The sequence below is a fragment of the Moschus berezovskii genome, chromosome X (genome assembly GCF_049115385.1).
Source record: "Moschus berezovskii isolate FMDL1 chromosome X, NW_MosBer_1.0, whole genome shotgun sequence".
Classification (NCBI taxonomy): Eukaryota; Metazoa; Chordata; class Mammalia; order Artiodactyla; family Moschidae; genus Moschus; species Moschus berezovskii.
Genome location: NC_142488.1, coordinates 91,658,159 through 91,671,152, shown reverse-complemented (window position 1 = coordinate 91,671,152; position 12,994 = coordinate 91,658,159). Strand labels below are relative to the sequence as shown.

The following is a 12,994-nucleotide window of genomic DNA, read 5'->3' as shown; positions in this document are numbered from 1 at the left end:
TCCACAGATTATTGTGACCCACACAGTCAAAGGCTTTGGCAAAGTCAATAAAGCAGAAATAGATGTTTTCCCTGAACTCTCTTGCTTTTTCGATGATACAGCGGATGTTGGCAATTTGATCTCTGGTTCTTCTGCCTTCTCTAAAACCAGCTTGAACATGTGGAAGTTCACGGTTCATGTATTGCTAAGGCCTGGCTTGGAGAATTTTGAGCATTACTTTGCTAGCATGTGAGATGAGTGCAATTTTGCGGTAGTTTGAGCATTCTTTGGCATTGCCTTTCTTTGGGATTGGAATAAAAACTGACCTTTTCCAGTCCTGTGGCCACTGCTGAGTTTTCCAAATTTGCTGACATATTGAGTGCAGCATCTTTCACAGCATCATCTTTTAGGATTTGAAATAGCTCAACTGGAATTCCATCACCTCCACTAGCTTTGTTCAGAGTGATGCTTCCTAAGGCCCACTTGACTTCACATTCCAGGATGTCTGGCTCTAAGTGAGTGATCACACCGTCGTGATTATCTGTGTCATGAAAATCCTTTTTGTACAGTTCTTCTGTGTATTCTTGCCATCTCTTCTTAATATCTCCTGCTTCTGTTAGGTCCATACCATTTCTATCCTTTATTGAGCCCATCTTTACGTGAAATGTTCCCTTGGTATCTCTAATTTTCTTGAAGAGATCTCTAGTCTTTCCCATTCTATTATTTTCTTCTATTTCTTTGCATTGATCGCTGAGGAAGGCTTTCTTATCTCTCCTTGCTATTCTTTGGAACTCTGCATTCTAATGGGTATATCTTTCCTTTTCTCCTTTGCCTTTCATTTCTCCTTTTTTCACAGCTATTCGTAAGGCCTCCTCAGACAGCCCTTTTGCTTTTTTGCATTTCTTTTTCTTCGGATGGTCTTGGTCCCTGTCTCCTGTACAATGTCACGAACCTCCATCCAGAGTTCATCAGGCACTCTATCAGATCTAGGCACTTAAGTCTATTTCTCACTTCTACTGTATAATCATAAGCAATTTGATTTAGGTCATACCTGAATGGTCTAGTGGTTTTCCCCACTGTCTTCAAATGAAGTCAGAATTTGGCAATATGGAGTTCTTGATCTGAGCCACAGTCAGCTCCCGGTCTTGTTTTTACTGACTGTATAGAGCTTCTCCATCTTTGGCTGCAAAGAATATAATCAACTTGATTTTGGTTTCAACCATCTGGTGATGTCCATGTGTAGAGTCTTCTCTTGTGTTGTTGGAAGAGGGTGTTTGCTATGACCAGTGTGTTCTCTTGGCAAAACTCTATTAGCTTTGCCCTGCTTCATTCTGCACTCCAAACCCAAATTTGCCTGTTACTCCAGGTGTTTCTTGACTTCCTACTTTTGCATTCCAGTCCTCTATAATGAAAAGGACATCCTTTTGGATGTTAGTTCTAAAAGGTCTTGTAGGTCTTCATAGAACCATTCAACTTCAGCTTCTTCAGCGTTATTGATCAGGGCATAGACTTGGATGACCATGATATTGAATGGTTTGTCTTGGAAATGAACAGAGATCATTCTGTCGTTTTTGAGATTGCATCCAAGTACTGCATTTTGGACTCTTTTCTTTACTATGATGGCTACTCCATTTCTTGTAAGGGATTCCTGCCCACAGTAGTAGATATAATGGTCATCTGAGTTAAATTCACCCATTCCAGTCCATTTTAGTTCACTGATTTCTGAAATGTCGATGTTCATTCTTGCCATCTCCTATTTGGCCACTTGCAATTTGCCTTGATTCATGGACCTAACATTCCAGGTTCCTATGCAATATTGCTCTTTACAGCATCGGACCTTGCTTCTATCACCAGTCATATCCACAGCTGGGTGTTGTTTTTGCTTTGGCTCCATCCCTTCATTCTTTCTGGAGTTATTTCTCCACTGATCTCCAGTAGCATATTGGGCACCTACCGACCTAGGGAGTTAATCTTTCAATGTCCTATCTTTTTGCCTTTTCATACTGTTCATGGGGTTCTCAAGGCAAGAATACTGAAGTCATTTGCCATTCTTTTCTCCAGTATTACATCTGATGTAATAGTAGAAGCTGCTAGAAAAGGAGACAAGGAATCGGTGCTTCAAAGTATTGAGCCCAGAAACAGGCTTGATTACGTATGGACTGGACAGAATATGTTCAACTCTGTGGTAGCTAATTTCAATTTCTCTCCTCAACTGTACAACTGGTCTCTGAGTCAGCTCCATGTACTTGGGACTGCATACAATGTAGTATAACAATTTCCTAGCAGCAACAACGTTGTGGCAACAGCCAGACAATTTTTGTTGCACTTCATCTGACTGACCAGCCTTACATTTGTGCCTGTCAGTGACTTGCTAAAAGGAAGAAGATGAGGCAGAGTTAACAATTTCTTTGCCCTTTCTCAGAGAAGGAAATGGCAACCCAGTCCAGTATTCTTGCCTGGAGAATCCCATGGACAGAGAAGTCTGGTGGGCTACAGTCCATGGAGTGTCAAAGAGTTAGACATGACTGAGAGACTAAACAACAACAACTAAAGAAGCAGATAGATATGTTACTCTCTCACAAATTTTTTTATTGTATATTTTGATTATATTTTAATATAATTGGTTTCTATTGTAATCCCATGTATTTTATTGACTATATTTAAAAATATTAATCTGAAAGGGAGTTGGTAGGTAGGCTTCACTAGACAGGGTAATCCATGGTACTGAAAAAGAACCCCTCTATTTATGCAATTGGTTTTTACAATAAACAATTTGTCACTGACTTTGGATCAGGAAGATCCCCTGGGGTAGGAAATGGCAACACACTCCAGTATTTTTGTCTGGAAAATTCCATGGACAGAGGAGCCTGGTGGGCTACAGTCCATGGGGTCACAAGAGTCGGACATGACTGAGTGACTAAATCATCACCACCACCCACCTTTTTCTAATAATCTTTTCGCACAAAGACTATTTTTCCATACAACCTAAACCCAGACAACATGACATTGGTTTAATAAGCTAGGTCAAGATATGCCTACAACCATAATGGCTTATAATGTCTGGCAGTACAGTGAACATGAGCTGCCCTACTGTTTTCCATTTCTGACTCTTCCACATGACCTGTGTTTTCTCCCTCTGCTGAGTCACACCCCAGCTGTTTTTGGTAGAGATAGTCTGTTCTGTTTCTGAGTAAATATTCTCTGCTTATCTCAAAGATCCTGCATTTCCACATTAGTTCCCACCGCTTGATTATTTGCATCACAAATGTTCCTTAAAGCTAAAATTGACAAGTGAATTGAAAAATATAGGACTACAATTTCACAGCTTCATATTCTGTTGAGGATATCTGTATGCGATAAAATGTTTTCAGAGCAAATCTTTTTTCCCCCATAGCAGCACTTTGAAATACACCAATTTATGTTCACTTTTCAACACTAACTGATTTTTTAATTCAGTTGCAGCTGTCATTAATACCTCATTGACTATGGATTTAAACTCATTCCTCTGAATAAAATAACTCTGTATTTTCCTAAAGGAAGCATAAATTTCAGACATACCCTTGGGAATGGTTAAATAAATTATGGTACCTGAATGCCATTAACTGTTATTCTCTTAAAAGAATGAGCGTTATCTATAGGCAGTAGTGTAAGGCTGGTAAATGCTTCACAACCAGTTTTCAGGGGAAAGGAGATTCTTGATTTCCAGTGTTTGTCAATTTACCTGTTGTAAATACTCCCACCATGGCAGATTTCAAGATACCAACCTTATGTCATTAAACAATACTGGATGTAGGGGTGGGAAGAGATGCACAACTGGCAACTGCATACTGGCATGAGCTAGTCCCAGTACATCACTGGTTATGTACATACATGGAGAGATATCTGAGATACACTAAGTATAGGAAGAAATTTCCAGCCAATATCTACAATGTGATCCTTTTTTTTCTTTGGTTAATTTTTTTTAAAGTGTTCTATTGAATGTTTATCAAAACTCATAGAAGCATACACCAAAACGAGCAAGTTTTACTGTTTATATGGAATAAGTGAATAAAAATATTACCTATCTTTTTTTTTTTCTTTTTGCAGCTTGAGGCAGTTGTAGAGTGGCTTAATGTGGCTTTTTGCAACTGTGTATTCTGTGGTAATTTTTTCATTTGGTGAAATTTTGACTGTTAATGTTTTTGGCATTGTGCTTTGTACCATTTATTAAATAAAAATTCAAAATAAAAAAAAAACAAATTTCCTCCCATAAAAAAAATTACCTATCTCAAAAACAAAACCTATATATCCGATGCATTTGTGAGTATACATCAGTGTGTCTTTAGAGACACACAAGTCGAACCATTAACAAAGGTTATCTCCATGGAATGTGATGGAAAGTGATTTTCACATTTTATTCTAACACTTTTATATCATTTGATCTCCTTGAAAGCAGTAACATTTATAGTTAATTTTTTATAGAAATGATTTTACAAAATGAGATGTCCACAGGATATCAGCATGATTCATTTTTCTCCTGCTGAGTTTTTGATCATAAAGCAATTCTGTTCTTAATAGTTAGTCACATTTATTATATCATTCTCTTAGTAAAAAACTATTTTTAAAACAAATTAACACTTCTTTTGGAGTTATAGTTTTCAAAGAAGGATCAAGGAACAACATTTAAAATGGAAAACAGCAGGGTGAAATAAGTCTGAACAGAACATTCAAATGAGTTGTGACCTCAACATGAATCATTTGATTATGAAGAGACAAGAAGGATTTTTAAAATGGACAAGCTGTCTTTAAACATGTATACTAGGTGAGTCATCCTGGAAAGCTAATGAAAAAAGGCACCATCAAGATGAAAGTGACTTCTTCAAATCCTTACATGTTACTGAATAACTGACAAGAGTTAGCAGTCAAATTTGTTTCTTTATCCAGGCAGTGGCCAAATTGACGAGCCTATGAGAGAACCATTCTTATCTCCAAGCTTCTACTTGTTGACTTCCATGCCAACGTGCCATACCCACCTCACCCTTCCTCTCCTGTCCTTATAATCTGCTCCTTCCCCAGGCTTCTCCATCCTGTTACTCTGACTTGACCCCATCTTTCTACAGGCCTTGGATTTGGCAACACCACCCACTCCACAAAACTTGCCACACCAAGTATCCCTCTTGTTTGATAGGTATTTTTCTGTGAGATCAGTCCACAGCAATGGTTTTCAAGTTGTTCATTCATTTGTTTTCAGCCAAACTCTTTCTTAAAATCATAAGCAGGAATCCACAAGATAGGTAAATGCTGCTTTGGTTGATGTAGGGACACTGTCCTGTTAGCTTTCCCCTCACACTCTGCAGGGACACCTGAATTTCTATGGAAACTGGTTTGAAAATTACTCAATATTGTGTGTTTTCATTATTGTGTTTCTTTATTGTGTGTTTTCATTATTGGAGCCAGGGAGTGTGCCCTGGATAAGTCTGTCAGATTAGCAAACAAAAACACAGGATGCTCAGCTAAATTTGAACTTTAAAAAAATGAATCATTTTCTGATATGCCCCTGTCTCTTGCAATATTTGGAATAAATGATACCCCCAAAAAAATACTTGTTGGGACTTGCCTAGTGGTCCAGTGGTTGAGAGTCCACTTTGTGATGGGGGAGGGGGGGAGCCGATTCAATCACTGATGAGGGAACTGGGATCCTACCTGCCATGCAGCAACTAAACCCACATGCCACAGCTACTGAGCCCAGGTGCAACAACTAGAGAGTCCGTGCACCGCAGAGCCACAAGGAGAGATCTCTCATGCTGCAACTAACGCTTGACGCAGCCAAATAAATAAATACTAAATTAACAAAAAAGATTTGGGGCGTCCCTTGTGGCCCAGTGGTTAAGAATTCTCCTTGCAATGCAAGGCGCACCTGTTCGATCCCTGGTCCAGGAAGATCCCACATGTGGTGGAGCAACTAAGTGGCCACAACTATTTAGCATTTGCTCTAGAGCCTGGGAGCTACAAATACTGAAGCCCAGATGCCCTAGAGCCCATGCTCCACAACAAAGGGAAGCCACCATAGTGAGAAGCCTGGGCACTGCAAAGAAGAGTAGCCCTGGCTCAACACAACTAGAGAAAAGGCCTGCATAGCAGTGAAAATCCAACACAGCCAAAAATAAATAAGTAAAATAAATAAAAAAGATTTGTTATTTTTCTGGAATTCAAATTTACCTGGGTAGCCTGAAGTTTTTACTGGCAACCCTATCTCTAGTGAAAATGAGGGCATTGGGTCACAAAGGAGCCAGGTTCATAGACAAGAAAAAACAGAGAGATTCCCCACATCACAACTGTGATACTCACCCCCAGTATTTGTCTCGTGTAGTAGTACTTGGTGGCCTTCTCAAATGACCGGAAGGCATGCACGAACAGGAAAACATTCAGCCCCAACCAAGCAGCCTAGAGGAAGAAAAATGAAGCAAGGAATAAAGTGAAATTTGGGTATGGGAAGGAGTAGATAAGGGGTAAAGAATAATTTCACCATTTGGCTATTTTGTGTTTATATGTTTTCTTTTTTTGGCAGAGGGCATGTGCTGCGAGGCATGTGGAATCTTAGTTCCCTGACCAGGGATCTAACCTGTGCCCCCTGAAGTGAAAGTGCAGATTCCTAGCCACTGGACCATCAGGGAAATCCTATCTGGTTTCATTTTAAATGAGTAAACTTAATCTCAGAGTGAGTCAGGACTCTAAGACATACACTAATGATGCTAATCACCAAGGTCAGCCAATCAAGGCTCATAGGCCAAATCTAGCTCACCACCTATTTTGTACAGCCTACAGGCTAAAGAATAGGTTTTATATTTTTTCCCATTTTTAAATGGTTGGAAAAATCAAAAGAAGAATATATTTCATGACACGCAAAAATTATACGAAATTTAAATTCCAGTATCTATAAATACAATGGTATTGGAACTTAGCCACACCTACTTGTTTCTGTATTGTTTATAACTGCTTTTGTGATTCAATGGAAGTGTTGAGAAATTGTGACAGAGAACATATGGCCCGCAAAGCCTAAAATTGTACAATCTAGCCTTTTACAGAAAACGTTTGCCAACTCCTGGACTAGATCATTCAAACCACTACACTTAAAAGATGGCAATAAGTGAATAAATGGATTTCTAAAGAAAGAAAGAATAAATTCAACATCTGTAACAATACCCATCTGAAGGGAATAAACCATTCCAGATGGGCCTGCCTCTTTAATTATACCCTGACATACACTTCCCTGTTTTTAGGTAGTTATTCTTTTCTTCAAATTAACCTATCATTGCTGTGGACTCATTTGAGCGCTTAAGACTTTGTCTGACCCAAGATCTGTCTCCATTGGCAAAGAGAGAAATTTGGAACCTACTCTCCATTGCTTTGTAGAACAAAGTCTGTAATTGATCAGGACTCTGGGGGCACTGGAATACATACCTTGAATATGTTTCTGCTTTATTGACTATGCCAAAGCCTTTGACTGTGTGGATCACAATAAACTGTGGAAAATTCTGAAAGAGATGGGAATACCAGACCACCTGACCTGCCTCTTGAGAAACCTGTATGCAGGTCAGGAAGCAACAGTTAGAACTGGACATGGAACAATACACTGGTTCCAAATAGGAAAAGGAGTACGTCAAGGTTGTATATTGTCACCCTGCTTATTTAACTTATATGCAGAGTACATCATGAGGAATGCTGGGCTGGAAGAAGCACAAGCTGGAATCAAGATTGCCGGGAGAAATATCAATAACCTCAGATATGCAGATGACACCACCCTTATGGCAGAAAAGTGAAGAGGAACTCAAAGGCCTCTTAGTGAAAGTCAAAAAGGAGAGTGAAAAGGTTGGCTTGAAGCTCAACATTCAGAAAACGAAGATCAAGGCATCTGGTCCCATCACTTCATGGGAAATAGATAGGGAAACAGTGGAAACAGTGTCAGACTTTATTTTTTTGGGGCTCCAAAATCACTGCGGATGCTGATTGCAGCCATGAAATTAAAAGACGCTTACTCCTTGAAAGGAAAGTTATGACCAACCTAGATAGCATATTAAAAAGCAGAGACATTACTTTGCCAACAAAGGTCCGTCTAGTCAAGGCTATGGTTTTTCCCGTGGTCATGTATGGTTGTGAGAGTTGGACTGTGAAGAAAGCTGATCGCCGAAGAATTGATGCTTTTGAACTGTGGTGCTGGAGAAGACTCTTGAGAGTCCCTTGGACTGCAAGGAGATCCAACCAGTTCATTCTAAAGGAGATTGATTCTGGATGTTCATTGGAAGGACTGATGCTAAAGCTGAAACTCCAATACTTTGGCCACCTTATGTGAAGAGTTGGCTCACTGGAAAAGAGTCTGATGCTAGGAGGGATTGGGGGTAGGAGGAGACGGGGACGACAGAGAATGAGATGGCTGGATGGCATCACCAACTCTATGGACATGAGTTTGAGTGAACTCCAGGAGTTGGTGATGGACAGGGAGGCCTGGCATGCTGTGGTTCATGGGGTTGCAAAGAGTCGGACACGACTAAGCGACTGAACTGAACTAAACTGAATATATATCTTTGGCCCTAGGATGGTCCAGAACCATCTCAGCCATATGAGTAGAGGGCCTTTAGTCTAGAACATGGCCCATTCAGATTCCCTAGATCTGGACCAGTCACATACCTGTAGCATCATAAGATAGTGATTTGAAGCATGATGTTGGAGTCAAACTCCCTGGGCTCAAATTCTAGCTCCACCACTTTCTAGCTCTGTAATCTTAGATCTGTGATTTAACTTTTCTGAACTTCAATTTCTTCACTTACAAAATGAGGATAATAACAATATCTACACTACAGCAATGCTGTGAATGTTACATGAAATAATACATGTGAAGTGATTAATACAATGCTTGGTGCATTGTAATAAATTCTGGCTGTGTCATCACCAGATTGGCTTTTCTACTCAATTTCTTTCTGCATTCTTTGCCCACACACCCTTTCCAGAGTTGTGTGTCTTCCAGAGATCTTTGACCCTAATGGAAAAAGAGAGGTGAAAGCCACAGATAATTTAAGAGTTCAGAAGACAAGGTAGAGAAACTTATTTAGAGAGAGCAAAAATATTTCAGAATCTGACAGGGACACAGAGGCAAAGAACACTGTGTCAGCCAAATAATCAACTGCAAGAAATATGAATTATGAAATACAGTGACATCTGTAAGGAAGTCCATTCCCTTCCCCACCTAGACTATAATTTCCTCCACTATGAATGGAAAAGAAAGTCAAGGAGAAGACCTGGCAGGAAGGAGGAGTAAAAGTATTTTGGGAGTAATTTATTTTTCATTAAAAAAATAGCAAAGGAGTACATGTCAGAGATAATAAGAAGTCTGAGCCCTCTGGAGAGATTGGTGCAAGGTGGAAAGATATTTAAATCACCATCACCTAAGAGAGGGATTTAAAAAAGAGGATTTTAGAGCTAGAAACACTCATATTTATATGTAATCTAGTTTTCATTAATCCTCCCCCACCTATAACACTGGTGACCTGAAGTCTAGAGAAGATAAGTAATTTGATCTTGGTCACTCAGTTAATAGCAGAAATGAAGCTAGAGTTCAATTAGAGAGTGTGTTAGGAGTAGGGGATTGTGTACATATAGTATGGTAAAGGAGTTCTGGCTTGAACACTGGGGAGCTGGAATTGAGTGATGGCTCTGCAATCAATTCACTGTGTGACATCTGGGTCTTATTTTCCCTTGTAAAATCAAAGAGTTGTTTTCTTTCTGTACTACCTAAAGTCATAGCCACTAACCACATGTGGCATCTAAGTACACGAAATATGTCTAGTTTTAATTGAGATGTGCTGTAAGTATAAAATACAGATTGAATTTCAAAAACAGTCAAAATAAAATAATATAAATTATCTCATTAATATTTTCATATTGATTACATGTTTAAAGGATAACATTTTAAATATACTGGGTTAAACAAGCTATATTACTGGACATTCATTTCACCATTTTCTTCTTACCTTTTTCACCATAGGTATTCAGTTCAGTTCAGTCGCTCAACTGTGTCCAACTCTTTGCGACCCCATGGACCGCAGCATGCCAGGCCTCCCTGTCCATCACTAACTCCCGGAGTTCACTCAAACTCATGTCCATCGAGTCGGTGATGCCATCCAGCCATCTCATTCTCTGTCGTCCCCGTCTCTTCCTGCCCCCAATCCCTCCCAACATCAGGGTCTTTTCAAATGAGTCAGTTCTTCACATCAGGTTTCCAAAATACTGGAATTTCAGCTTCAACATCAGCCCTTCCAATGAACAACCAGGACCCATTTCCCCTAGGATGGACTGGTTGGATTTCCTTGCAGTCCAAGGGACTCTCAAGAGTCTTCTCCAACATCATAGTTCAAAAGCATCAATTCTTCTGTGCTCAGCCCTCTTTATAGTCCAACTCTCACATCCAAACATAGGTATTAGACAATTTTAAAATTACATATGTGACTTCACATTATATTTCTAGTGGACAGTGCTAGGCCATAATCTCTAAGATCACTTCTACCTCAAACATTCAATGATTTTATGATTTCTTGGTGTGAGCAGGATAGAAAGAATGGACAGAAATGAGTGCTCCATAGCAGTAGTTAGAAGTGAAATGAAAAGGAAAAAGAGGAAAAAAATGAAAACAGATTGAAACTCCAAATACTTGTGTTTTATATTCTTGTCTCTTTATCAATCAATTTCTGGAGTTGGACTGATTTCTAAAATACTGAAATACATCATACACAGAAAAGTATATTAAACATTATATGAAATCCTAGGATTGGACCTTTCAGTGATAACTGACCTTGAAGAGCTCAATATTGTCATGGAATCTTTCCCTTTCCAGTAACTGTACATATATTAACAAATGTAACATCTCCTTACTCTAAGAGTAATTAATAGAAAGTGAAAAATCACTTACCAGAAACAAAACTGAAAACCAGTGATTAACCACCCAGTTTCCCATTGTCAAAAGGTGGTTTGGAGCCTCTGCAGGCAGCAAGGAAGATTCAGCAACGTGGATTCTGGAGAGGTTCTTCAGGGTTAGCACCTCTGTCCAGCTCAGAGTTTGTGAAACTTTAAGATTGCAGATTACAGAAAGATGTACATCTACCCACAAAGCTTTCAGGAACGAATAAATGCACTCTGTCTTCCTCCTCTGGTCAGAACTATGTTATCAGCCTTGGTAGACCAGCCCTACCTATAAGTACCACAGGGGTTTTCCCAGGTGGGGTTTTATCCCTTCAGGAAATAACAATCTTCTTAGGTGAGAATATCCCCTCCCATTAACTTACCAACATGTCTTAATATGAGGCATTGTCTTCCTTGATAAGACATTTGCTAAGGTTTCTCAGAAGGAAGAGTTCAGGCTGAAGCTATAAACAGATGACCTCTGGAAAAGCAGGGCAGAACACAAGCATGTTAAGGATGCTGCTTTGAGGTGGGTTTTCAGAAGAGTTGTTGCCTCTGCTGGCTGCAATTTGGACCTCAGCTTGGCTAGCTCAGAAACTTAGTTTACCAGTTCTCCTGGAAGATGACCTGATTCTGGAGAGCTCTTGACTGGTTGGAAGGATAAGTGAAAAGAATGGCCACATAGAATAAAAGAAATTTTCACAGGTATAAATGTACACCTCAGCTCAGAAGAAAATAGAGGCAAAGTATTTGTCTCAAAATATTTGGGAATTTTTATGTTATATAGATAGGTAAAGCTGAAAGCCACTGTTGAGTCAAGACTGTATAATAAAATCAGTACAATACTTTTCAGTTGAATGATTTGTCGAATCAGATTTTAGGTTACTTATAAAAATATTCTAAGATAGTACACCCATATGTACAAATGTGTCTGATAATTTGTTATATAAGGGGGTATTATGAAAATGAGACCTTTTTGGTTTAATTGGTTTTTGTCAAATAAGAAATAACTAGTAACATTTAACATCTAGTTTATAAAGTTTGAATTTTTCTCCATGAATGCAATTAATTTTCATAAGTAAATACTGGGTTTTATGAGCTTCCCTGGTGGCAGAGGGGTAAAGAATGCACATCCAATGCAGGAGATGTGGAAACCCAGGTTTGACACTTGGGTCAGGAAGATCCCTTGGAGAAAGAAATGGCAACCCACTCCAATATTCTTGCCTGGAAAATCCCATGGACAGAGGAGGCTGTTGGGCTACAGTCCATGGTGTCAGAGTTGGACACGATTGAGTTACTAAACAAAAACAGCAAAGTGTTTAAAACGAGGGAGGTGATTGTCTTCTAGTATGATGGATTACCTAGAGTTGTGTGTTCAGTTCTGGGCACTGCTATTTATCCTTTTCTAAAATGATGAAATATATGCAGAAGAATGTGCAAAACATATATATGTAATTTAAAAATAATTTTAAGGAGTGATTATCTATGTATTCAGTACCCAGGTTTAAAAAATTGAATATTCATTTCCCGTATCTTCCTCTGTGTGTCCCTCTGTGATCACAATCTCCCTTCTTCCCCAGGTGTAACTACTATCCTGAAATTTGGAGTAATCATTGCCCTGTTATTCTTTATAGTTTTACTAACTAAATGCATTCCTAAACAACATAGTGTTTAGATTTTCTCAGTTTTTAAACTTTTAAATAAATGGAATCTAGCTGTTTGTGTGTATGTATGTATGCTCCTATGATTTGCTTCTTTCACTCAACTTTGTTTCTGAGATTCATACATTTTGGCACATGTAGTTCCCATGGTATGTAGTATCTCAGTTACCCGAACAGGGTTTGAACCCAGGCCACATCATTGAAAGCCTGGAATCCTAACCACTAAGTCACCAGGGAACTCCCAGTTGAACATCTTTTAATTCAACTGTTGGCCATTTGAGTTCCAGAAAAATAAAAGACCCAATCAAAAAGTGGGCCAAAGAACTAAACAGACATTTCTCCAAAGAAGACATAAAGATGGCTAACAAACACGTGAAAAGATGCTCAACATCACTCATAGTCAGAGAAACGCAAACCGAAACCAC

The 12,994-nt window shown here is 39.1% G+C and overlaps 1 protein-coding gene across 1 annotated transcript in view; it reads right to left on the bottom strand.

The window, feature by feature from the left end:
- The window catches only part of NOX1 (NADPH oxidase 1), a 37,797-nt gene extending 26,476 nt beyond the window's left edge, over positions 1-11,321 (bottom strand). Inside the window, 3 exon segments of the mRNA XM_055437867.2 lie at positions 6,307-6,402; positions 10,919-11,073; positions 11,292-11,321. Of these exon segments, the coding sequence (XP_055293842.2) occupies positions 6,307-6,402; positions 10,919-10,963 (141 nt within the window). The 5' untranslated portion in view covers positions 10,964-11,073; positions 11,292-11,321.
- Positions 11,322-12,994: the final 1,673 nt, after the last annotated feature.